This window comes from Syngnathus typhle, linkage group LG17 (genome assembly GCF_033458585.1).
Source record: "Syngnathus typhle isolate RoL2023-S1 ecotype Sweden linkage group LG17, RoL_Styp_1.0, whole genome shotgun sequence".
NCBI classification, from domain to species: domain Eukaryota; kingdom Metazoa; phylum Chordata; class Actinopteri; order Syngnathiformes; family Syngnathidae; genus Syngnathus; species Syngnathus typhle.
The window spans coordinates 4,477,395-4,504,064 of NC_083754.1; the positions used below are offsets into that span (position 1 = coordinate 4,477,395).

Below are 26,670 nucleotides of genomic sequence, written 5' to 3' on the forward strand. Positions count from 1 at the left end.
ACAAATCAAATCGAACTTAGATGAGTGTTGGAAAAATCTGCAGTAGTGAAGGACACAAACAATCATTTTGGCACAGAGTCACTTATTATTGGACCATTAACTAAAAAAAAAAATTTTTTCGATTCGGTGTATTAATCAGTCACCACTGTAAAATCCTTTTCACTGATTTTATAATAGACTAAACATTTTTTTTTATGTTTTAAATTTTGCACTCTACACACATCAATGAGTCAAATATTGGGTGATGCGATGTGAATCAAAAGTGGAAGTGAGACACTGTCAGGAAGTTTTTTGTCAAATATTTGACTCCTCTTTTGGTGGGTTTCCGCTGTCTCATGGTTGATTTTTAGGAAATTGGGATGAGTAGGACTTCCTTTCTGAGGAATAAAAAGATGTGACTCATGGTGGTTACGGGGGCAACTGAGTTGAAATAGCTATAATGTGATCTGTGAGCTTTGCTGTGGTAGCTGCCAACTGAAATTTCTTGTTTGTCCTTGTAAAGGTGAACATGATGTGCATTCCAAGTGTACTTTAATATAACTTTTGCTTTTATAGTGGGAAAAATAAGAAGGATGCTATTGATACTCCAATCTATCATTTTTATTCCCTGCCATAAATTCAAGGGGGGGGGGGGGGGGGCGGGGGTCACAATTTAATATGCAGAATGAGAATTGACTTCAATATTTAATGTGAAATACAGTTGTATATAGTTATTGCACAAATTATACACATGTGTAATCATTAAAGTTTGTATCATGACTGAATAACTAAGCAAATGTGTTCATTTTATTGATTGTCAAAGGTCAGAACACGCCAACAAACAGTCCAACAAAATGCAATGAAATAACGTATAATAAAAAATATTCAGGAAAAAAAATCGACATGCCATGAAGCATTTTAATTTAGTAACTGCATTTCGTATTGACTCGAGCTTTCTGTGTGATGAGATAAAACATGCAAGTGTGGTGAATATGCAACAATATTTCGAAATCAACAAAGTAGGCAAATTCTTTTTCGCTGACTCTTATAATGTTGCGCTTGATTTTAGTCTCCTGACTTACCGTATGGCCGCCGCACTGATGGGTGTCTACAGAACGTAAATTCGCTGCGGCGCGTCCCGTAACACAAATCCAACACCCCCAACGCTGTGCAACTGGCTGTATGGGCGTCTCTGAGTAATTGCCCCCAGCTTTCTTCGCTCCTATTGGTTGCCAACAATGGTTTCCGTGTGAACCGAAAGAAGGGGGAGCGGTGTCTAAACCTTCCCCGAAACTAGTCGAGCCAGAAGGACAGAAACAGAAAAGAACCGCACCCGCAGTTGCGTCGCAGCCTCGTAAGCCTCACGCTCACTCTGCATGGGCTAGCCGGCAAGCTAGTAAGCTAGTTTAGCTTCGTCCGACAACGCCGCCCGGGTGATACCAGCCCCCAGTGTGCACTCATCACTTGTGCCCTCCAGCCTGGCTTCAAAATGATGAAGTTTAGATTTCGTCGGCAAGGTACCGACCCGCAGAGGGAGAAGATAAAACAGGAGCTGTTCGCCTTCAGCAAGGTAAAGTGGCTGAGTGAGACGTTGAATGTCCAAACTACAGCTAAAATCTTTTAAGTCTCAGTTGAAAAGAGCAAGTCAGGCTCTCTGCAGTATCCAAGCTTTTCATTTTCGACGCCTTTGAGGGTTTAACAGGCTTTTTTTCCAAATGGAGCAGTAACTACCGCGGTTTGTGCTGTTCTGCAAGCAGAGGGGGCTTTTGTTGATAACTTGTGTGGCTGGCTTTAGTTATTTGCTTGGCGTGTTAATTAGTCAAAGGCCCGCACTGAACACAGCACCGAAACTGGCTCGAGGATTGCTACCAGATTACAATTCTCGTTATCATTGCAGATTAGCAAGATTGAACTGTATGCAACTGTTGTGTGGGACATCAGAATCAGTGGAAAAACAAAAACACGCAGTTCATCTTCGTTTTGTTGTGAGCTCAGACCTCAGGGGTTTGTGTGCACAAGTGGTTGGGTGAACTGTACGCACTGTCATCTCATGCACACTTATGTCCAAAGTCCAAATAATGTTTTATTGCTGTAATTGTGTCAGTCAAACCGATCAAAAGCAACCTCGTAACGCATTTACACCCTCGTAATCTCAATCAGAATTCTTGTTGAAGTTACTTTTAAAAGTTACTTTTCTTTGATGTTCAAAGAGGGAGTTTGCATTGTTTAAAAAAAAAAAACAACAACGTTAAACAAGATTTAAATGAAGTCTCAAACTAATCCGCCCCCCCCTCCCGTGTCAGCTTTAAGCCACGCCCCTCTCCAACATGCACGAGCGTTATAGTAAAACATGGTCATTCATAATGGCATGTGATGAAACTGCAGTCAAGATATGTAGTATGCACAAAATAGCAGTGGGTAGTAGTACTAAGCTAGCATTAGCACTGTAAAGCATGTTAGCTGCAGCTTGTTTTTCTTAAGGTGTGGTGGTTTCTAATTCTAATCTAATTAGAGGTATGAGGTGAGGCAAGAGAGGAATTGTTTTTCCACTGATTCACGTCATACAGATAGTTTTAACAAGTATGCCAATAATTGATAGCGTTTTTAAAAATTGCAAACTTTTGAGGCTACTAATTGTCACTTCTATTCTGGTGGGACACTAAAAAGCAGTTTGCATTGTATTCCAGGTCATTTTCATGCAGATGGCATTTCTGTCATGGTAGTTTGCTGTGCCAAAACAAACAGAGTTTTGCAGAAGTCTGGAAACCGAGTTGTTGTCAATATACACAGTGCGCCACTCGTAAAGTGGAGCATACGATACAGCTGCCCGAACGTATTGACATTCAAATACAGAAATTACTGCTTAGTGCCCACAAGGATCCCTCACTTGTATAATTCAAAAAGTCTTGTAGACATTTTATTTTTGTGAGGCTCATGCAATTTTAACTTTGCAATTTTCCTTATTAATCGAGTGAAACCTCCAAGGTCAAACCCATTTCATTTCGGGACGTTAGTCAAATTGAGTTGGATTTGAAATGGAACTCACGCTTGCCTTCATAAACTTTGCTTCAGCACCTATAAAGCCGTGTTTAACAGGAACATTTCAACCTCGCTTGCACTCTCTTTAATGACAACCAAAATGCTCGTACAAAAAGATCAAATTGTCTTCGAGAGGAACTATATCGCTGCACTCGAAATCACTTTATGGTGCTCCGACTCAAAGTGTCTTGTTCGATTGTTTGTCATGTTCCATGGTCCATAAAGCGTCGGTTGCGCTGTGAAAACAAACACGCTTAAGGTTGGACGCCAGCTGCCACAACTGACGCAGAGGTGGTCTCTCCACAGGGAGTTTGCGCGTCGACATAAGGTTCATGTTTTACTTCCCTCCAAATAAGTCGTCTCTAAAGTCAATGAAGAGCTCAGCTTCTCCGACAAGATGTTGTTTCTTCTTTGGAGAACTAAAAGCTTTCCCAGCTGCTGCGTCCGGGGGCCGTGAGGGCCAACTTTGAATTGGATTTAATCAAACAAAGTCATTTTTGAGAATCATCCACACACTTTATTAAGGGGATCCTCCCTTTTTAGACGCCACAGTGTAAACACATAGACGTGGGCGGGTGTGTCTCAATGTCAATAACATTTTAGGCCTCACAATAACTGTAGAATGAGGCTTTGTGTGGCTTGTTATAAATCTGTGTATTCATTCTGTGTGACTTTCACAGACGGTGGAGCATGGATTCCCACATCAGCCCAGCGCGTTGGCCTACGACCCCGAGTTGCAACTCATGGCGATCGGCACAAAGGCGGGAGCCGTCAAAGTGTATCCTTTCCTCCACGTCGACTTGACGCGACGGGAATAGCCGTCAGAGACAATTCCGTGGAAAGCCGTCAAGTGCATCTGCTAAATACTACTCGATGGGCAGGTAGAATCATTAATATCGGATCGCAAAGGAAAATAAGCACAACCTAATCAGCCCGACTGCTATTTCACTCATGGAATTTGAGAATCCCATAACTGCGTGGCTTTGGTTGCGGCAGAGTGGATTCTCGCACCCGACCGAATTCCTTCCTTTTGACATAACAGCAGTGTTTTTCTTTGTGTGGCGGCAAACGCTGGCACCATTAGCACGGTGGTTTTGCGGTTAATTGTCTACTATTTTCTGTATATCATGTTCGTCTTTGCAAAGTGGGCAATTTGAGTAGACGATCCGCTTGAGAAGAAGAGACAGGTCTGATGGAGTGTTTGTCTTGTGCGGTTTCTTCATATGGTTCTTTCCGAGCGTGTGAGGTGCCGCAAAGATTCGCCAACATGCCGTTGTCTGCGCATGGCAACCGTCCGCTTCTTTGGCCAATATGGACTCATTTATCATTGTCTAGGAAGCTCTGTGTGTGTGTGTGTGAGCATGAGGCAGGAGAATCAGCTCTTTGAAATGCAGCTTTTTAGAATCCCTGAGAGGGCGGGGGGTGAGCAAGCCTGGTAGTACCAGGCAAGTGGAGAGAGTGATGGAATGAGAAATGGCGGATCGGAGCATTGCAGATAAATAGCGGCAAAATAGAAGAGCCCCGCGAGAGTGACAGATGGAAGGAAAAATAACCCGGGCGCTTTTTTTTTCCCCCCAAAATGACTGATACAGCAAAACCCAGACAGGCCTTCCTCATTCTTTAAGAGTCCCAGCTGCTGCTGGAATTTCTGGAAAGTCAGCGCAGACTACAAAGCATACAAAGTTGAGGAAATGCGCGCCCGCCGGGAATCTGGAAAATGATTCAGTTTGATGCAATAGGCTGCACACGGGTCAGTCAATGAGCCACCTGCAGGTTTCGATGGCTCAAAAAAAAAAATAGTCATCTTTATGGATTCCACTGGATCAACCGTGTCCTCTCATGAAGCATGGAGAAATGGCCAAAGTGCATTTTTGAGGTCTCGCGTTAAAAGACCACATGTCAGAGTCGTAAATCAGCATGGCCGACCGTAGAATTTGCGCAGGGACCTGAGCTAATACCACACACTTCACCAACCATGTCAAATAAAAAGATGGCAGAGCACACGCAGCCAGCCACTCAAGGCGTAGTAGCAAAACAATCGAGTATGTCACGTGAGCTTTTAGCTGGGCTCACACGCCCCCCTAAACCCTGTTTTGTTTTGGAACTGTCATATTTATTCGGATCGCTTGCGTTTACATTCCTTTAATAGTCCCAGACTCTTTGACACGGGCTTGACCCGGCGGCCCGTGCTAGCATACTCGGTACACGCCAGATGCGGGGCACCCACCTGGGAAAAAAGCTGTCAAAAAGCTGGCAGCCGAGAAGATATATCTCACAATATTTAACCTCGTAAACTTGGCATTTCCCTCCTCTTGTTCCCATACTCTGAGTATTTCACTTCCCTCACATTGTGCGTGTTTACAAAGGCCGAGTCATATTACACCCCAAAGTTTCGCCGACCACAGCGTGGGGCTCGGAGAGCGGGACAATGTCGAGGGCTCCCGTCTTCTTCCGCGGAATGTGTGCCCTGGGTTAACCCTCCCTGTGTGTAGATGGTGAGTAAGAGCTTTGTTGCTCAAGTCGTGTCTTAATAAAGGGAGCTTTTGAATTGGTTTCCAAGACAACCAGTGCAGTTGCCCGGGATGAAGTGCTCTGACCAGAGGAGTTTAAAAATCTGCATCTCAGCACCTCAGATGATTATTTGGCTTAGCCCAAAAAAAAAACTCCATGAGGTTGAAGTGTAGCAAAGTTTTGCGTCATGTTCTAAAACGCACCTTGTAGTATTGGTAACTAACATCCTGTGGATGAGCTAATATTTACACAATCGGAACGTTGCTTTCATGTTTTATCTGTGTGAGGGTGCACTCCGAGTTTCAGTTGAACATCCGACTCGGCGCACACACACACACACACACACACACACACACACACACACACACACACACACACTGGATTAAAGGTAATTGAATAAGGGCCAAAAAGTGCGATGGTTCAAAAGGAACGCAAATACAGCTTTTCAAACTGACATGTTAGCAAGAACACTGAGCCAGTGGAAGATCTCAAAAGGAGTGAAAGCACTATGCTTCTGAGATCATGTTTCCCCACAGAATTTTGGACCCGGGTCAAACTCGACATCCTTTTAACGATTAAATCCGATATAAGCAACCCGAGCCAATGTGATTTGACTGATTATGAAACGATGTGAGCGTGTTCCATATTTTCCATGTTGAGGTTTTGTGCTTGTAATGGGGAAGAGAAATTGTATAAAAATTAAAAAAAATTGGCTATTGATGGCAACTCTTCTCGATTTCAAAGCCAACTATATCTGTTGCGCCGTCGGAAAGTGGGACACGAGAAATGCCATTTGCGGCCGACGGATGCAAATTAGACGAGGATTGCGTCTCTCGTGGGTGGGTGGAGCTGTTTGGCTTGTTTTGAAGCGGACCTCGTCATTCAGCAAACATCCTTAACGTTTGGGTGACCGTCAAGAAGCTTAGTCAATGTTCTCGCTTGACTTCAGTAACAGTTGCATTTAAACGTGTTTGAACTTGGAGCTTTTTTTATAATGCTTTGTATGGATATGTGGTCATCTTAAACAAAACCAAAAAAAAATACGGTGTCATCTTTCCGAACTGACATCCATATCTTGTGTGTGTGTGTGTGTGTTTGTGGATGGGCGTGCCGCTTGTGCGTGCGCGCGCACGGAGGACAATGCCTTCTGTTTGTCCGTATTCAGACCGTGAAATTGCTTTATCCTCGCGAACACTCTTTCTGCGTCCCTCGCCAAGTGCGTGTATGGATGTGTATGTCTGAAAGAGAGTTGTCGAGTTACTGTAGACGTGCATTGTGAACATTTCGGGGCCAGCAAAGTGAATGAACACATTGTGCCATTCAACAGGTTGGCCGCGGTGAACAAGACACCAAAGAACCTCTCCTGTTCTTGTCCGCTTTTGTTTTGGGTTTCTCTTAAAGTGCCTCAATAACTGCCTCACTTTTTGGCTCGCCGTTTCATAATTGTTTTTCTCTCCCCTTTGAGAATTGTTTCTAATTACTGCCTCGCCGCTATTTCCAACTTGTCACATACAATCGTGCTTCATTGTTTGAAGTCTCTGATGTGCTTGCCAAAGTTAGTTTGCGGGCTGCTCCTTTCATATGTTCAATTTTTGAAGCCCTAAGTGAGTTTAGATTGTAAACAATTGCCATGTTGTCTATTTGTGTAGTTGCATGAATGCATGCAGACCAGTCAGACCGGTTTATTCCGCACACGTGTTACGCTTTGTATTTCCATGACTTGTGCAACACATGCACGCCATTGATGACATCATCACTAATGCCAGGAAGCATATGGGGTGTGTGATACTGTGTACACGAAGCACTTGTGGTCATAACGCCTTCGCTGCGTGTGTGTGTTTATTCGAGCATGGCCTTAACCGCTTGTGTATTCTGTGACATTCATTTGACACCGATGGCCCGGTTGCTTTTAGAAGTGCTGCCGTGTCAGTGTTCCTCGCAGGGGTCGCCGACCTTTTTGAAACGGAGCTGCTTTTTGATTTCTGATTCAAGCAATAGACGCTTTCATGTGTGTAAGAAGGAGGAAGATGTTTTGAGAAAGAATCAAAATGATACAGTCTGCATGTCTGCAGGCATCTTAAGGCTATTTGCAGGTTGCGAGTTAGCATTTAACAATGTTAACACGCTGACGTCCCCCCTTTTTTTTTTTTTTTTAAATTTATTTATTTTTGTCTTTTCTGTGCTTAATTCACCCCAATGGAAATTGCTCTTGATTACATACGCACGCTGGTATTTTAGACATTTGCGTCAGCCGGTGTCGGAAATTGCTATGAGCTTTCTTTGGCGCTCCAATGACCTCTCTATTATTACATTTAACTAGTATGTTTCATTGGCTTGACAGCTCCCAATTATGCCGTTTTATCCAATGATAGTGGACAGATCTGTATTAAATAAGAAGAAATGTAGTTTTTCTTCTGCGTGTTCCTTAACAATATGCTCAGTTATGGAGCTCCTGGCGTGGAGTTCACCGGACTCCACGACGACACAACTGCTGTCATACAAATTCACTTCCTGCCAGGACAGGTAAGCATCCAGACTGTCTTCTTCAAGTCCACGTGGTGAATATCCATAAGATCGTACTAATTGATGTCATTCTGTCTATCCCAGGGCCGGCTGGTGTCACTTTTGGATGATAATACCATTCACTTGTGGGAGCTGACTCCCACACCTCCCAGGCAGGTGGGAGGGGTTAAGAGAGACGGTGTGGTCATTCTTCAGGAAGTGGACAACTACAGTCTTCCAGGAAGACCAGGCATTGAGAGCTGCAGGTAATAATGACCATTTATTTATTTTGTTTACTTCATTCACACTTGAAGCAGCGGGTTGTCAAGTCATTTGTAACAACCGTGTTCCTACACTCATCTCGCCTCTCTCCTTTTTTTTTTTTTCTCGCCAGTACCACACGAGTGACTGTACTCCTCCTGCTGAGGTCATGTGACCTCCTTTGTGTTGGAACAGAAGGAGGTGGTGTGTACTTCTTGGATTTGCCCAGTCTGTCACTTAAAGATGGCCAAACATTGTTACAGGATCAAGTCACACAGAGGTGAGAATGTTGCAAATGCTGCTATAAATTACAAGGTTGCTATATTCCAAATTGTGACAAAGCGCATGCACATAAACAAATTTTTTCAGGAATGCACAATTATCTGTTGGGCCTGGATCCCACCGGATCTGCCCGTACAGTAACCCCGTCTCCCAAATTCACACCCAAAACAATTGCGCTCGCTCGTTGCATTACATTTCATGTCAACTCTTGTCAGAGCACCACTTGGGTTCAAAAGTAAAACTAAATACTACAATCATAGATACTCTTATGTTCAATTATTATTTTTATTTTTTTTTCGCAAAAAGGCAACAGGCTCCAAACAGACACCTTTTTCTAATCTGTTCGCTCATGACAAGTATTGTCTTTTTTTGGGAGGTGGAGGTAGCAACGTGTCTGTTTTTATTGGGTCAGCTTTTGTTGCTTCTTTGGCGATGTTGCAGCGCTTCCGTGCTGGGCGAGTGTCCGCCCGGTCCAGCAAAGCCCTCATTAAGCAGCCTCGTCGAAGGAAGTGGGCAGGACAGAGGCCTAATGAGGACCCTGATAAGGATGTGTGTGAGGGATGGGAGCTTTTACACAGTGAGGCTTTGTACCAGCTGCCAAGCCGCAATGTTCCGGTTGGGGAAGTGTTTGGGCTGAATATACAACTCGTGGACTCGCAGTGGCTCATCCCCGAGTCCCTTTAGCAGGATACCGGATTCCCTAAAAATACTTTGAGACAATGGAAATCCGTGTTAGGGAAGTTTCTCCCTCCATGCTTCCGGTAGAGGATCTTCCTTGTTGAAGCTGAGCAAAGCAGCTGGATGTCTGTAGGTAAAGATAGATGGATCGAAACAGAGACATGCTGGCTTTTTCCGTGTTTGGGTCCAGCAAAGAGCTCAGAACGACAATGTTTTCTTGTCTCTTCCCAAATTGTTTTGATTAAAGTCCTCCTTCCTCCTCCACGATCCAACCACCGTTTCCTCCCACTCGCCTCCCTGTCTTATAGTCGAGGGAATCCTCCAACATCTCGAGGGTGTGTCGCGTAAAACATTCCGCCGTCGCCTCAGAGGAATGTCTTGTTGGCGAGCGCCTCGCCGCTCGGATCCTGCTTATTATCGAGCTCGCTTGGTTGTAGTGTTGATGGAGGAGCAACCGCGGCTAGCTCTTCCGCAATAGCGTTAGCTTGGTCATTCAATTTCTTATACTGATTTGTATTTTGTGCTCATACATGGACCAAAATGGCGGTAATGCATAATTTTATCCAAGTTTAAATTAACGGACTCAACAACCTTCATAATTGTGGATAAATGATTTCATTTTTACAGCATTATTCATAATCCGTATCGATTCGGCCCTTAATGTGAGCTGTCACGTTGCATCGTGAGATATTTAAGATAATGTTAATTGTCAGTCCATGTGTTATTTTTGAACAACGAAAGTTTGCAGATAAAAGTGCAAGGCACTCGATTCTTTTTTTTCCCCCAGCCTGCCAGAAGACTACAGATGTGGGAAATCATTAGGGCCTGTGGAATCTCTTCAGGAGCATCCTCGGCAAGCGGGGAAAATTCTAATTGGCTACAGCCGAGGTCTGGTGGTCCTGTGGGATGTGAGCAGCCGTCAAATCGAAAAGCTCTTCCTTGGCAAGCAGGTACCAGAGCAAACTCAGCTTAAGCCCCCCCCCCCCCCCAATCACAGTGAGGTTCACAGAATAGTTTGAAACCATTACGTAACTTGCTGAACTTTTAATCCGCTCTTTTGGGAACAAGGATTTCTAAGTGCAGGTACTTTGTAGCAGTATTAAATCATGCCACACATTTTTATCTAAATTCCTTTACAGCAGCTGGAGAGCCTGGTGTGGGAATGTTCAGGAAACTTATTCGTCAGTTCCCATAGCGATGGTGGCTACTCCGTTTGGGCCGTTGTCAACGACGACTGCAACAATCCGCAGCCGGTGTCCTCGACCATCCCATATGGTAAGAAATAGAGTCTCGACATGGATGAGGAAGACGGTTTCAACCGCAGTTTTTTATTTGCATCCAAATACCGCACAAAATGCTTTCCGCAACATCAACAAAATGGAGACATGGCACGCATCGACATGACTGATAAAGCTTTCAGGAAATGCCATCGAGCAAACAAGAAGGGAAGGGTCAAACTGATTTGGACCAAAAGAGAAAAAAAAATATCCAAAGGAAATAAAGTGGAAGAGCAATAAAAATAATACATGAGAAAAATTGGTTTTCTTTTTTTTTCTTTCAGGCCCTTTTCCCTGCAAAGCTATTAACAAAATCCTGTGGAGAACAACAGCGACTGGGTGAGTAGTTCATCCAATTTTATTTAAAAATAGATTAGTCCCTGGTTCTCATATATCCCTGGCAGAACAATTATCACGAACTACTGGCTCGCCAAGATGAAAGTTCTTAATGGCTTTCGAAGATGACGAATAAAAAAAGTCACACCTCTGTATTGTAGGTCACCAGTTTTATTGTACAGCGGAGGAATGCCCAGAGCCAGCTATGGCGACCGCCACTGTCTGACCATTCAGCAGGACACAGACCACGTCACCCTGGACTTCACCTCCCGGGTCATTGACTTCTTTACGGTCCACAATGTTGAGCAAGAGAAAGGTCAGGGAACTGCCAAACATTTACAAGTGGCGAATCGTAAATTCAATGACTTCTTCTTCTTCTCTCTGTAGAATTTGATGACCCCTCTGCGCTGGTGGTCTTACTTGAAGAGGAGCTGGTTGTGATTGACCTCCAGACTTCCGGCTGGCCTTCTATGCCCACTCCTTACCTGGCGCCTCTGCACTCATCGGCCATCACGTGCTCCTGTCATATAACCAGCGTCCCTCCCAAGCTGTGGGAAAGGCTGATCAATGCTGGCAGAGCGCAGCAGGGCCACGAACACGCGCCCGGGGTGAGAAGTCATCATTTACGTCAATCGCATTTGGTCACGGGTCAAAGGGTAAATATGCCCTCCAGGAACTGAATTACGCAACGCAACATTTTCATTAACTCGTACTGAGCAATTCTTTGTCTGCATTACCGACACGTGTGTGTCTTTTATTTTGGATATGCGGTTACAATACTATTTTGAACAATAAGGGATGAATTGTGATTCTGTGCTGCGTTTTTCAAACTGTGTTGTCATTATTTTGTTTTGTTTGTAAAGCGCTGGCCCATATGTGGAGGGAAAAACTTGGCTCCTCCCCCCAAACAACAAGAACTGCTTTTGACAGGGTGAGTAGCCGCACATGCACAAACATGCTTAGTGCGATTTCAAATGGCAACGTCTGTCATGACAAATCACCGTTTACATTTTTCACTTGGAGCCTCAAGGATATTCACTCAGCAACATTTGCTGGATGAGATTTTTCCTGCGTTTCCATGGCATCCGTTAAACGGGCACATTTTTGGCAGAGGCGGGATTAGCTCGGAGCTAAAGAAGGGAGACCATTAGCATTTGGGGAGATGCCACGATTAAAAAAAATAAAATAAAATTGCCTTTTCAGACATGAGGACGGCACCGTGCGTTTCTGGGACGCGTCCGGGATCGCCCTCACGCCGCTCTACAAACTGAGCACGGCCAACGTCTTCCACACAGACTGCGACTCCTGCGACGTGCCTCAGGACCCGGGCGACGACCCCGACCTGCAGCTGGAGGAGGAATGGCCTCCCTTCCGGAAGGTGAGAAGCGCCAAGTCATCTTTTCCCTCCTAATTGGCAGCAATGTGCAGCCTATCTACTCTGTAGTCTTTGTGTCTTCATGTCCGACACCTGTGCGGTGTGTTTTTCATATTCCTTTTCCTTCCCACGCACACGCCTCCACGCAAGCACGCTTATCTGCCGTAACCTGTGGTAACCGCGCTGCGTGTTCAGGAATGGGGGCCCCTCTTCTGGGATGAGAGAGTAGTAACCCCCCCCCCACCCCCAACCCCAGTAATGAAAACCAGACCCATCACCCCATTTCTTTTCTGCGACCGACTTCCAGGAGATTCAATTGGAATTCAGCGTGTGTATGCACGAGACAGATTAACGCGTGTTTTCCTGAATACGTACGAGGGGAAGGAGAGCATTGTTGCTGCACATTGTAGAGTTTCACTTCAGTTTGGGGTCACGTTTAAAGTTTCCTTTTTTTGTAACTATTTCCTGGAAGTCCCGAGGTTACATATTACCTCACTTTCAGCTACATTCCAGCTCGTTCCTATCCGTGTGCTTTTGTATTTCTGGCCTGCCTGTTACACAAACACACACACACACACGGATGTCTCAATAATCGTATTGCAGGATATTTTCCTTAATCATGTGTGTATGCGTCTAGGTGGGCTGCTTTGACCCATATAGCGACGACCCCCGTCTGGGCATCCAGAAGATCAGCCTATGCAAGTACAGCAACAAGTTGTTGGTGGCAGGCACCGCCGGGCAGGTGAATTTTATTTTGCTCTTGAGTGTAACAGCGGTTTTGTGCGAAACTTGGGAGAACTTTGTGATATCCTTGGCTTGCATCCAAACATCTTCACTGCTCTGTTTTGTTGGCAGTGTCAGTATTTCAACTTTTACTGTGTAACCCTTCCACTCGCTGATCTTTAGCAGACCTCGGTGCTATTCCTAAGCGGACTTATGTGTTTGCCGCCACCTTCAGGTGATTGTGCTGGCACTGAGCGACGAGCGCTCGGACCACACGGTGGACGTGGCCGTGGTGGATCTGCTGCAGGACCGCGAGGGCTTCACGTGGAAGGGCCACGACCGACTGGATCCGCGCCTCCGACCCGCTCCTTTCCCTCCGGGCTTTCAGCCTCAGGTGCTGGTGCAGTGCATGCCTCCAGCTTCAGTCACGGCGGTGGCGCTGCACGCCGAATGGAACCTCATCTCTTTCGGAACCAGTCATGGCTTTGGCCTCTTTGACTACCAGAGGAGAAGTGCCGTCTTGGCCAGGTGCGATGACTATTGGGTATAAATGTACTCGTACGTATGATTGTAACTCTTGGCCCGATCCTTTAGGTGTACCTTACACCCTAACGACTCCCTGGCTATGGAGGGTCCTCTCTCGAGGGTCAAGTCCTTGAAGAAGTCCTTACGGCAGAGTTTCAGGCGAATCCGCAAGAGTCGGGTGTCTGGGAAGAAACGCACCATCAGCACGCCCACCAGCAAGGTATGTGCTTGTCTGTCTTGGTTCATAAGACGAATGATGGCATCAATATGATTTCCATGTCGCTGGTGTGTTCCGCAAAGGTCCAAGAGGCCAACGCCGCCCTTGCCGAGCATGAAGAAATGGCTCCCATCCAGCGAAGGATCGAACCTCGATCAGCCGACGACTCGCTGTCTGGAGTTGTTCGATGTCTGTGCTTTGCCGACACTTACCTGCGTGACGGTACGTCCGCTTGCTCTCTCGTCTTTTTTCCGATTCAATGTAATGCTGCTGCTTTTTAATGCCACTGTCTGTGATTGCGTACCAGGCACGCACCACGGACCCACACTGTGGGCGGGCACCAACTCGGGCAGCGTGTACGCTTACGCCCTGGTCGTACCCGGCGTGGGCTCGGGCCGCGGTTCCGAGCGAGGCGTCGCCGGCGAGAGCGGCGGCGTTTGTGTGGAAGCCGTGTTGGGCAAAGAGATCCAGCTGATGCACAGAGCTCCCGTGGTGTCCATCAGCGTGCTGGATGGGCGCGCCAAACCTCTACCGGAGCCTTACGAAGCCTCGCAGGATCTCTCCATTGCTCCCGATATGTCCAATCCTCATTCCGTGCTCATCGCCTCAGAAGAACAACTAAAGGTAACTTCAAGGTAGAGCGCCGTGAAGAAGTTTGTTGTAACTCACTCTTTCTCTGTCGTAGGTGTTCTCTCTGCCTAAAGTGAGCGCCAAGACGAAATTTAAGCTCACCGCTCACGAGGGCTGCCGGGTGAGGAAGGTCGCCCTGGTGGTCTTCAGCTCCACGGCTCAGGAAGACTACAGCGAGCATACACTCGTCTGTCTGACCAATATGGGCGACATGCACCTCTTCAGCATACCTGGCCTCAGACCGCAGGTAGATTGAAAGCCTTAGCCTTACTTGTTACACACACACACACACACCAAAAAAAAAAAAAAAAAAATCATACTTTCCCCATTGTGGTGTTGTTTTAGGTGCGCTACGATTGCATCCGCAAAGAGGACATCAGTGGCATTGCATCATGTGTCTTTACCAGAAATGGACAAGGTGAGGAACAAGTGGCATTAAAACACGACACGGTAGTTGTCTAATTGTCGTTTGTGCGCGTATGTGTGTGCAGGATTCTACCTGATCTCCCCCTCAGAATACGAGAGGTTCTCCTTGTCTGCAAAAGCCTTCACCGAACCACTCTGTTCTGTTGCACTGGAGCGACTTTCGCTGACCAGGTAGCAAGCTAGTCATTAGTCCCGGAATCTCGCACATCAGATGCCATTTTGGCTGACACTCTCAGGCTGCTTGTGAAAGTGAAGAAATACCAGGAAGCTCTCCAAGTAAAAAAAATTCATGTGTCTCCTCAGCGATGTCACGACGATGCTGCCACAGACCAACGGAACGCTCAAGAACCAGATAGGGCAGGCTGAAGGTACTACATGTGCATACTTCTCCATTGTGCTCTATTGAAGCTTGCAATATTCAACAACTTGAACTCAAAGCTCGTCATGTTCCCCCGGCAGGACAAACGGAGGGGCTCCCCAGCTCTCTGTCCTCCCCCCTCTCGGACACGCCCCTGAGCTCCCCTCTCAGCTGTGCTGACGTCACGTTGGAATCCACCGGGGAACTCACCGTGGAAGACGTCAGAGACTTCCTAACGTAAGCGACTCGTCTGAACTTGCTTTATCCCCAAAAGTGACTTGAGAATAAACTTTTTGTCGGCGGCTGCGCAGCACGGTGGACGAGGAAGAGAACAACCTGAAGAACATTCAAGAGGAGGAAGATCGCCCTCCTGGCATTCTCATCAATTGAGCAGGTGACGAGCAGTCAACAGTTAACGTCGTGTAATATAATTCACATATGGATTTTATTTGAAAGAATGTCAATGTATTTAAAAGATCATTCTTGAAGGATCTCTTGAAACTCTGTACCAGCTTTTCCTTGTTGTTTTGGAGCACTTATTAGGAGATGGGGTGGAGTGGAATCATTTGAACAAGTTGCATATTTCTATATTTTTGCAGGGAGGGACTCAAGTGGTCTCTGGATGGACTTGATTTCAGTGCTGGACCACAAACATCTCATCACCACATCTCGAGTTCACTGTGAAGTTCCCCCTTGCCCGGTAGTTTGAATTGCTTTGAACCTGAAGACTTAGTGGCAGGACCAAATCTTTACCCCATCCCCACCCCGCACACACTCTCACTCACACACACACTTGGATCCACTGTCCAGTTAACATACGACCATTAATTACTTACTGTTAGGTTTCATTCCAGAGAGGTCGACGTGACGTGCGTTTCGATTTTCTTTGGTGGAGGCAACGGGTTGTTCTTGCACCCCACCTACACTCAATATGGTACAGGCGGGAAGAAAGCCTTATATGGAAGTTTGTGCAGCTGGTTTAAGAAGGTTTTTATGGATTTTTGATGGCTTTTGGCAAAGTAGAAATTTGGCGGTGGTTGTGAGATGTTTGGACACCATTTAAACCTATTGACACTTGAACAATGTGTTCATACTGCCACTGTACACTGACACGGTTCTGACCATTGCTGTGGCCGAAAAGTCTTTTTGTTTCATCTTTTTAGCTTTTCTTGTGGGATGTGTGGCAAGTAAGGACTAGCGGGCTTGAACGCAGACGTGTGTGTTAGTTGTACGAGTCTGAAGAATGCACCCATTTGGCTTGCATTGTGGGTAATGTATGCTGGCAGCAGAGCTTGAATCACCAGTACTTTTTTTTTTTTTTTTTTTTTTTCCTCGAACTTTTACTGTGTAAAAACAAATCTATGTATACATACTGTCTTTATGTAGGGTAACATATGACATGAGTCACGTGTTTGAGCCTAAACAAAACAAAACAGAAAAAAAGCTTCCAGCATCTTTGAATCACAATACTGACGAGCCTAAAAAGGGACCTCACTACTAACTTATCTAGCTCAAGTAGTCATCCTGTCACTTCTACGCTTTTAATTGTCGTTTTAGTTTTGATTTGTGTTTTTGACTTGCGCAAATCATTAATCTTTCCATGCTACAGCTGACTGTTTTTGATTCCACTATTTTTTTTCTGTTCATTTTGTTTTGTGATTGGTATTTTATTAGTATTTAGCATTAGCATTTCAGCTGATGAATTGTGAATGTTAATAAAATGATGTACTCTCTAAGTGACATTTCCTTTGTGCTGAGATACTTTTGGGTACTTAATTGGCTACCAATTTTAATCAATATATTTATATAGATATATATCTATATAGATATATATTTGTCTATATAGATCTCTCTCTCTATATATATATATATCTATATATATCTAAATGTATCTATGTATCTACATCTATGCATCTATATATCTACATCTATGCATCTATATATCTACATCTATGCATCTATATATCTACATCTATGCATCTATATATCTACATCTATGCATCTATATATCTACATCTATGCATCTATATATCTACATCTATGCATCTATATATCTACATCTATGCATCTATATATCTACATCTATGCATCTATATATCTACATCTATGCATCTATATATCTACATCTATGCATCTATATATCTACATCTATGCATCTATATATCTACATCTTTGCATCTATATACCTACATCTTTGCATCTATATACCTACATCTATGCATCTATATACCTACATCTATATATCTACATCTATGTATCTACATCTATGCATCTGTATATCTACATCTTTGCATCTATATTTCTACATCTATATATCTACATCTATGCATCTGTATATCTACATCTATGTATCATATATTTAGTTATATCTATACATCTATATCTATATATCTCTATATATGTATCTATATATCTATGTATCTATATATTTATATGCATCTATATCTCAAATATAAGTTATATGCATCTATATATCATATGTCTATATCTCAAATATAAGTGAAAATTAGTGCTTTTGTTACATTAGGTCAGGGGTGTCAAACTCCAGTCCTCGAGGGCCGCGTTCCAATATGTTTTCCAAGTTACCCTCGTTAAACACACCTGAGTGAAAAGATCAGTTCATTTTCACCTTCTGCAGGAGCCCAACTTTTGCCACAGGTGCACTTAATGAGCGAACGGGGGCCGCGTTCCAATACGTTTTCCAAGTTACCCTCGTTAAACACACCTGCGTGAAAAGTTTTAGCTTCTTTCACGTTCTGCAGGAGCTAAAACTTTTCACGCAGGTGCACTTAACGAGGGAATCTTGGAAAACATGTTGGAACGCGGCCCCCGAGGACTGGAGTTTGACACCCCTGCATTAGTTGATTCCGAGCCTTGCTGTTGAATCACAAAGTAACAAAAGTGATTATTGATGTGATGATTTTATTTTTTTGTCATATAAAATACATAAATAAAGCATCTGCAGGTGGCATCACAAGCATGGGCACATTCGTATGTGCTTGTGAGACTTAAACATTTAACAGGCACACAGTTAACCTCGTAGATAAGAAAGATTTGTAAATATCATGCTCGGACAAGCACATGATTTGTCTGTCTGTTCTACAATGTTGAAAAGAAAAAAAAATTAACTTATGTGATATGCTCTCTCCCATTAATATGATCCAAACAATAATTTTTAAACCCGTAGAATTGCGCAACTTTAGCCCGAATGAATAAGGGTTTCTGCTGACTGCACGTTGGGTCACACAAAGCGTCGATATGACTGGCGTGTCTGGCAAAAAGCAACAAGGCGTGCAGCATCACCATCAGTGTATGGATGTAACATTAAATATGTCAAAAATAAACATTCCACCCAAGAGCTAAAGTCTTAACAGTCTTCAAGGACAGAACGTGCTTCAGACGAGCTGTGCAAAATGGCACTAAGCATTTACGGCACGAGTGTCTCATCCAAACAATCTCAGCAGTGTGCAGATTTGCTGTTATATATCATCATAACAGGAGAAAACTACCCTAGAATGCCATTTGGACAAATATTCCTTATCCTTGTGGTTTGTAAATATTAGCAAATAGATTTTTAATTTGTTTACTATCATGAATTTATGTGCATTTGGTAAATTGAGATGTCATCTTGTAATATTAATGAGCTGAAAAAGTTTGGGACACCCTGCAGTTGAGAAAGTTGGCAGCCGGATGCGTGCGAGTGTCTACGCGGGGGGAGTTTTGAAATCCCCCCAAGCGTGGAAGCAGCGTGTGAAGCAGTGCGGCTCGTTTCCCTTGCGCACCAGTCGCAGCTTTCTGGGTTGCTGAGTTTCTTTGGAGCGCATGTGCTGGATATACACCTGCAAAAAAGAGAGTTTAGCGTGCCCAAAAGCAAAAACAAAAAAGACTTTACCAACCTGACAGGCTTTGAGACTCAGTTTGATCTCCACTTGGCTCGTCTGAGTACCGACCCACATGTACACCTGCAGGTGACACACTTAAGTTTAACTTCGGCCCAAAACAACAGTTGAACTAATCTCGCTTACCTCTTGGCCGTTATCGAGCAACATGATGTCATCATCAGCCAAATCGTCCTGGCAGAAGTCGGAGCACTTCTCGGACACTGAGAAATAACCCTTCTCGTTGGAACACCTAAGAGGAAGTGCCACCAATTTAATTCGGTATTTTGAACTACAATAAACAGTCTTTGTTGAAAATGTTTTTACGCTGTTAAAAAAAAAAAAAAAAAAAGGCTCACCTGAAGAGACGAGCATATTTCATGTACTCGGCATCCTCGTCGTACTGCTTCTGTGCACCGATGCCGACCCAGAAGAAATTCTCAGGTTCTTCCCCCTCATTGATGACCTTGGAGAGGAAAATGGGCATGGCCGTACTTATAAAAACCCAACTCCACCCATCCATCCATTGTTGAGGGTAAGTTTGAATTGATCAATGTTTTGAAATGAAATACAATGTCCAATTTTTTTTCCTCAACAAATGCCAGTCATTTTCCTGTTGTGGTACCTGCTTGCTGTAGGTGTCATCAAACATGCTGTTCATGATGTCCTCGGCCAGCTTGGCCTCATCGGGATCGGCGGCTCGGCCCACCCAGGTGTAAACGATGCCCTGGTTGTCTGTACTCTCAAAGGGGACCTGCGTGGCCACAAGCGAGGACGTTCCGTGAGTAGGTGAGCAGACGTTAAAAATCTCAAAGATGACCCAATACCCACTTTGAGAATGAAGCAGAACTCCGAGTTGAGATTGCTAGAGTCCGTTCCAATCTGGATGGTTCTAATAGAGAGAAGTGACTAAATGATTATTTTCTGTATTTCTCCCTACTCGACAGAATAATGTAATTTACAGACGTTCCCTAAATGCCACACAGCCAAGCACCCGCATTTTCTGTGTTGTTGTTCGTTACCTGGTACAAAGTGCACTCCCGTTGGTGCGGATGTGATAGAGTGACGGCTGGGCTGAATCTGTTTTTTGTTTCCTCTTCCCTTTGTGGATGATGAACTTCCTTTTAAAGTGTGACAAGAACTTGAGGTTCTCCTGCTGCTGGGTCATACGCACCACCTGAAAGATAACCCGGAGCAGATGATTCGTTTGTTTGTCACATCGTGCTTGACGTGTTTTACCTTAAGTTTTCCCGGGAAGAGGCTTTCAAACTTCTTCTGCAGAGAGAAGGTGAAGGTGAGCCAGCCCATGTTGGAGGCTTGTCTACCCTGCCAGAAGTACACCACACACTCAAAGTCTTCCTCGGCCTGTTTATCCTCCTCATCCTCTTTTCTCTTGTCTTCGCCCTCTTTCTTCTCCTCGTCGTCCTCGTACTCCACGGGCACCCAGTATCTACGGTGGGAAAGTTTAACACAACTCTTTATTATGTTAACGTCACACTGACAATCCATTTTTCCCACACACAGCCTCATCCCAATTCCTACGTGAAAGGAACACACACACACCTGCAGAGGAAGACGTAGCAATCCTGAGTGAAAAAGTGTCCGAACTCCTCCTCTGGGAGACGAGCAAACTTTTTGCCCTCCAGTACGAATCCTTCCATGCCGTCCAGATCCTCATTCCACTCCTCCATCAGCTGCTCAGCCTACACGCAGAATGGGAAAAACATGAGCGGAGGCCGCCACTTTGTGGTCTGGTCAGTAAGTGTGTGCGTTGTTGCCTCGGTGAGCGGCATGGCCGGCTGCCTGGGGAGGAAAAGCGCCGTGAGGTCGGCTTTCATCTGGTCTTTCTGCTCTGTGTCTTTCTTCACCTAGCAGACAAAACAAAGAAGTAAAGCCATCATCTCGATTGAAGATAAATGTGCCTTATCGTGTCTTATCAATGACCTTGCCCTGTAGGTTGTCGGCCTGCTGCACCGTCTCGGCAGCTCTGGTGTAGTCAACCTTCAGCACGTCGTCCCAGTTCTTGAATTTGGATTTAAACACCTGGTAAAGAGGAGACGAACGTTTTCAATATACCATTGCCGTTTATAAACACAATTTGGTTAAAATTATTTTAAGTAAAAAAAACATTTGATTTTTGAAAACAGAAAGATTTTTGAAACCGAAAAAGATCCAAGAAAAAAAGGATGGCAGGAATTGTTAACCTGGCACTCGGTGCCCTCTAGGTTCCGGGTGACGCATGCGTGTTTGGGCCGGTGCAGCATGGAGCAGATCTCCTGACCCAGTTTTAAGGCGGCGGCTCGTACGAGTCGGGGAGACTTCCTCCCGATCCAGATGAACACGTCAGACCAGCAGTCTAAAATGTACACGCACTTGGTGTCCAGCAGTGACTGCAGCTGAAAATAGGAGATGATAATGGAAGTAGGTCACATGGAAACTGGCAAACGTGATTTGTGTACAATTTGTACTTCATGGGCCTCATGAGTTGTTATTCCGTTTTGCTACATACCAATCTGAGCTCTGGCAGTGTGTCCAGTTTAATCTTGTGGTCTTTGTGCTCCACAGACAGTTTGTAGTTAATCTGAGGAAGCTCGAGATAGCCAAGACCCAAACCCACCTAAAAGACAACATCGACAACCACTCAGTACTTTTGTGTCTTAGCTTGCTACCCAAATCCAAATTGACCTTGTAAAGTTTGGGTCTGATAGCCGAGAAGTTGTCTGGAACGTGTTTCTTGATCTCCTCCGGTTGTCCTCCTAGTAACTCCCAGAAATTTGGAGGCTCTTGACTCTGCTTTAGAGTTGTAATCTCTGCCTTCCCCTTCCGCTCATTCTTATTGATCTTCTCTGCAAATAACCTGAAAAGAAAAAAATCTTTTTGAACTCTCTATTAACTCCTGGGCAAAATTTGCGCCAACTATAATTATTCTCCCCTGACCTGGCCTTTGTGGTACCACTAAGCGTAGCATTGGCTCCCCTCCAGATAAAGAGTTCCAGTCCATTGTCCAACAGGAACACAAAGCTGGCAAAACAGAAAGAAGAAATCACATCACTATTGTTCTCAAGTATCACAAACGCAGCCGCCAAATGGTGAATATGCAAATGGAAAGAGAGAGGTACCGTGGATCGAGCGAACTAGCAGTCGCAGGTACCGACTCCAGTCGGATGTTTTTCTTGCCGTAAACTCTGTAGAGCCTGACCACACACAAATGCTTGGTGGGTTTGTAATGTATTGAACTTTTCCTGTGCTAAGAGTGGAGCCTACCTGACAGGATAATGTGTGTCCTCCACAGTGTAGAAGCCACTGGAAGTGCCTCCCTCGATGTAGGATATCTCATTGTTGAACACCTTGAACGAAAGACGGCAATGTTGACACGTGTGCCGGCGAGATATTAAGAAACTGTTTTCACGTACTTCGCTAAACTCTTCGCTCTCGTCTCCCATCTCTTCCCTGATTGTCCTGCACTCGGCTCCAAGGAAATTCCTGAGGTTGACAGCATGGATGGCGGAGCCGGCCTTCTTGTCCAGCGTGGCTTCCTGGCCAATCCAGTAGTAGATCTGCCAGTTCAACGCTCCGTTGTCATCCAAGAACGTCTACGAGCAAGACAGCGAGGGAATATTCTCAGTCGTGTACTGATGAATCCACGTAAGTGACGGCTGGTTGCGTTAGGTTACCTTGAGGACGATGTAGCAGTCGGCCTCGTAAAACTTTCCGTGGAATGTTTCATCCACTTGCATGGGGACAAAATTTTCAATTTGCCACACGCTCACGCCTGGCACCTAAAATGGAGAGGACATGCTGACGGTGCATTTGTGACAAAATGAGGAAAAATAATAGCGCGCAGTTTCCAGAGACAGAACATTACCTGCCCCGCATCATCCGTAAAGAACTCTGAGTAGTCCAGTTGAGGCTTCTCCAGACCCTTATCCCAGCGCCGCACCTTTAAATCTGCGTATTTTAAATCTCCATTTTCCTACAAAACGGCCACAAGGTCATCATTCTTCCTCTGTACATTGAAAAGCACTTTTGTTTTTTTAAAGCTGATTTTCTCACCTCTAGGTTCTTCTTCTCTTGCGCAACATCACTCATGCCCTTCAGCACCTGCTTGGCCTGATCATCCTGAGAATTGTCCTTCCTCCTTCTTAGCCTCATCTTCCTCGCCAGGGGATCTTTGGAGCCGGCCCCTGCGCACGTGACAAAACTCGTGAGTCAGGACGACCGTGTGAATTTTCAAACGGGTAAATATTTATTTTTGGAACCATGCGTGTCAAATTGTTCCGTCGTGTAGTTATCACCTCCTCCGGCAGCGGCCACGATGGCAGGCGAGGCTCCAGCCAGCCGCAGTTGGTTCTGCAGGGAGAAGTCGATGTTGTAGCACTCGCTCGCTGTATCGACGGGTTTCGGAGGCATCACTAGGCAAGGGTTCTCGCGCACATCCAGCATCTAGAAAGATGAACGTAAGAATGTATTGTTTGTTTGTACACTTCAATAATTTACGAGCTTCGTCTTGTACCTCTAAGTCAGTCAGGAAGTGGACGGCCTCCGGCAGTGTCACGAGGCGGTTTTTGTTCAGCACGAGCTTCTTCAACTTGCCACAACTGCATGACAAAAAAAAAAAAAAAATCATTTATGTAGTGTAATCCTATCCGCTGTATAAACTCTTGAACTCACCGACAAAGTCCCTCGGGGATGAGTTCAAGGTTGTTGTTAGCCGCCATGAACTCTGTGAGATTGGATAATTTCCCCATACCAGGCGGAACTCCATCAAAGTCCAGTTTGTTGGAGTTTAAGTACAGCTTTTTTAGTTTGGAAAGCTTACAGATGGCCGACTAGATGAAAAATAGAGTTTTGAGTTATTTATGTTCGTAGATTATGTGAAGTAAACAAAACCCAGAAATCCTTACAGGCAGTGAGGTAAGCAGGTTGCGGCTAAGGTTCAGCGTTTCGAGTTGGGTCCACTGGTCGATGCAGAGCGACAGTTCTGTAATCTGATTACTACTTAAATTGAGTCTTTTCAAACTGCCCAGTGAATAGAGGCACTCCGGCACCCGAGTCAGGTCATTGCAAGACAGGTCAACATCTGTAAGGAGGAAAAGAGGGAGCTGAGAAACACTCAAACATGTTGCTGCACTCATCCAGCTGTCAATCAATTTTAAATGGCCATTGAAAAAAAAAAAAAAATAGACTGTTACCTGCTAGATTCAACAGACCCTCCAGGCTTGTGGGCATATTACTCTGTGTTCTCTGGGTGTTCCTCAAGTGGAGCGTTTGCAATGCCACCATGGCAGGCAGCTGGCTGCTCACACAGAAGGAGCAAGAATAATCCAGAAAGACATTTCAAGATGCAGATTTTTTTTAGATAATAAATGCGCCTTCTTACCGCAACTGTGCATGCATGAGCGGGTTGTTGTTAAGGATGAGAGTCTGTAAATGAACCAGACGTCTCATTTGAGGTGGTAAACTGTCAAGCTTGTTGTCGCTCAGGTCCAGATACAGCAGATCTGTCAGGTTGATGAACAGCTGATTGGGGATTGCGTCGATGCCGTTGTGGCTCAGGTTGAGTACGAGCATGTTCCTGCTGTTCTCAAGGTCTCTGGGGACCTCTGTCAGCTGGTTGTAGCTCAGGTCCTACGAGTTAGTTGAAATTTAGTTATGTTCTGCCACACTGGTAAAGATAAAAAAAAAATAAAAAATTGTATACCAGCACTGAGAGGTCATCAAGTTGAAAGATGTCATCCGGGACTCCAGAGTTTTTTAGGTTGTTGGCACGGGCAACCACAGCCTGCACACAAAGGAAAATGCCGTTCTTGTACATTAAATTAGTTTGACCAAGTCATGTTCTGTTCTGGCAATAGCTTAACATTTGTGATAAAAGAGGAACTGCATGTACAGTACGGAGCTGAGTCAGCAGATTCGGACTTTGTGGGAAGAGGCTATGGTTTTTTTTTTTTGTACATGGGTTAACCTTGGAACGGATCATTACAATTACACAAAATTGTTTCCAGTGTCCCACAACAGATTTGGTTTCACCTCAATGTTTCTGGCAGCATATTTGAATTGTGTACATGTTAATTACCCTCAGGTTTGGCAAACTGGAGAGCTCCCCATGTAAGGTGGTCAAACTGTTGTGGCTCACTGAGATATGCTCCTGAGGAATAGAACAAGAAACACAAAGGTAAGTAGTGATTCAATAACTTCAAGATTAAAAAAAAACATGCACACACTCAAAATAATCTCATTTACCGTTAATAATCAAACAAATTAAGTTTAGTGGCCACACTAATCCCATCAGAGATATGGGGCATCTAAACAGAAATAGATTCAATTTCCTCAAAGAAGTCTACTGACGCAATCTTTTCTTGATCACCCCAAATTCATTTCCAAACAAGTGTGTTTGGAGCAACACTTGTTACAACACTCTTGCGCAATAATACTTGACACATTATGGTTGACTGCATGCTGGTGTCAGACTAGAAAACCTTTTATTGCACAAATATTTTTATTTCAGGTGCTAAGATGATCCAATATGCGATAAACAGGCGCCACACAAGAAGCAATGTTCTCACCAACTTCTGCAGAGACGAGAGCTCCTCCGGGAGGTAACACAGTCCAGTCCTGTTCAATTTGAGCCATCGCAGACTACTCATGCATTTAACATGCTCGGGGAAATATCCTCCCTAAGGGTCCAAAAGACAGAAGCTCAAACATTTACTACAGCCTTAATCTGATGTTTGTTTACATGGCAACAGTTGAGTACATTTGCTGTAAATTCTTAAAAGCTCCAATTTACTGGATGTTAAAGACCAACACAAAATGTGTTAACAATGAATTAGCATTACTGGATTTAAAAATGTTTAAGTACTGTACATTGGATTGATACTGTTATTGTCAAAAGTGTAATGGAAGTTAGTCGCAGTAAACAGTTGTTGTTACAAGTTTATTAACGGATGCATAATTAATACGTCTCAATGCAGCTGTCAGTGCTGGCAAACTACTAAATATGATCAATAAATTCCCTTACTCGAAAAACCCATTTTATTCTTTGTTGATCGTTCGTCTTATACCCGTTAACCAAGTTTGCCCACTTGTTAGCGAATGGGTTGATGAATTTAGGTGTGAATTCAGTTATATTCTCCATAATAAAATGCTAAATTTAGTGGGATTTATCAGAGAGGAATCGCATTTTGTATTAATTTGGGACACAAATGTTTGACTGTACTGTCTCATGACAAATATCTGATAACTGGCTAACGCCCAGCTAGCATGAAGCTAAGCTACTAGTGTTTTGTTCTTTAGTCGTTTGTGGTTCCGTTCACCTGGCTCAAATTTTGGCAGTTTGATAAAAACACAGACAAGCATAAGAAATAGGTGAATTGGGTATGGAATTCTTACTTTAAAGTCGTTTCCACTGAGGTCCACCCCTCGTATAAAGGGAAGCACTCCGGTGGCAGCCATTTCTGAAGTGATGTCAGTGGCTCAGCCGTCGCCAAGCTATTTTGGTACAAATGAGTTGGCGGAGCTCGTGAGCGCACAGACGACGCTTCGTCTTATTTCCCCCCCAATTATAAACCTCGAAACTCGGCGTCATTTGCAAATTAACCCTTTGTGTTGAATTCCACGCCAACTAAATATAAGGAGACAGCGCTTCCCAGTGGTTTCACAGGTTGTCAATT

The 26,670-nt window shown here is 44.5% G+C and overlaps 2 protein-coding genes across 2 annotated transcripts; one reads left to right on the forward strand and one right to left on the reverse strand.

Moving 5' to 3' along the window:
• Positions 1–1,263: 1,263 nt before the first annotated feature.
• On the forward strand, positions 1,264–16,855 carry llgl1 (LLGL scribble cell polarity complex component 1). The gene is made up of 24 exons (XM_061302949.1): positions 1,264–1,549; positions 3,699–3,796; positions 7,971–8,052; positions 8,137–8,297; positions 8,426–8,572; positions 10,040–10,202; positions 10,392–10,527; positions 10,814–10,868; positions 11,027–11,181; positions 11,253–11,473; positions 11,729–11,796; positions 12,069–12,243; positions 12,878–12,982; positions 13,199–13,491; positions 13,558–13,708; positions 13,789–13,927; positions 14,013–14,329; positions 14,391–14,582; positions 14,681–14,753; positions 14,827–14,932; positions 15,065–15,129; positions 15,221–15,356; positions 15,431–15,513; positions 15,719–16,855. The coding sequence occupies exons 1-23, from the start codon at positions 1,469–1,471 to the stop codon at positions 15,507–15,509; spliced, it is 3,198 nt and encodes a 1,065-aa protein (XP_061158933.1). The 5' UTR covers positions 1,264–1,468; the 3' UTR covers positions 15,510–15,513; positions 15,719–16,855.
• A 1,169-nt stretch (positions 16,856–18,024) lies between these two features.
• flii (FLII actin remodeling protein) lies at positions 18,025–26,670 on the reverse strand. Its single transcript, XM_061302948.1, has 31 exons — positions 26,390–26,670; positions 25,564–25,674; positions 25,074–25,145; positions 24,699–24,779; positions 24,378–24,625; positions 24,190–24,293; positions 23,902–24,077; positions 23,669–23,826; positions 23,511–23,595; positions 23,293–23,440; positions 23,051–23,181; positions 22,863–22,970; positions 22,672–22,776; positions 22,411–22,590; positions 22,262–22,344; positions 22,117–22,191; positions 21,935–22,018; positions 21,683–21,854; positions 21,507–21,614; positions 21,202–21,393; positions 20,942–21,040; positions 20,776–20,865; positions 20,561–20,700; positions 20,237–20,447; positions 20,020–20,174; positions 19,829–19,889; positions 19,623–19,751; positions 19,357–19,463; positions 19,145–19,250; positions 19,016–19,081; positions 18,025–18,958 (listed from the first exon to the last, which is right to left on the reverse strand). The coding sequence occupies exons 1-31, from the start codon at positions 26,450–26,452 to the stop codon at positions 18,824–18,826; spliced, it is 3,783 nt and encodes a 1,260-aa protein (XP_061158932.1). The 5' UTR covers positions 26,453–26,670; the 3' UTR covers positions 18,025–18,823.

Excerpts from the sequence above, each read along its gene's own strand:
- llgl1 (XM_061302949.1), top strand. The coding sequence starts at position 1,469 with ATGATGAAGTTTAGATTTCGTCGGCAAGGTACCGACCCGCAGAGGGAG. Across the intron at positions 13,928-14,012 it reads CGACACTTACCTGCGTGACG|GCACGCACCACGGACCCACA; the intron begins GTACGTCCGCTT and ends ATTGCGTACCAG. Across the intron at positions 14,754-14,826 it reads CTTTACCAGAAATGGACAAG|GATTCTACCTGATCTCCCCC; the intron begins GTGAGGAACAAG and ends ATGTGTGTGCAG.
- flii (XM_061302948.1), bottom strand. The coding sequence starts at position 26,452 with ATGGCTGCCACCGGAGTGCTTCCCTTTATACGAGGGGTGGACCTCAGT. Across the intron at positions 25,675-26,389 it reads TCAGTGGAAACGACTTTAAA|GGAGGATATTTCCCCGAGCA; the intron begins GTAAGAATTCCA and ends TTGGACCCTTAG. Across the intron at positions 20,866-20,941 it reads CCGACAACCTACAGGGCAAG|GTGAAGAAAGACACAGAGCA; the intron begins GTCATTGATAAG and ends TTTGTCTGCTAG.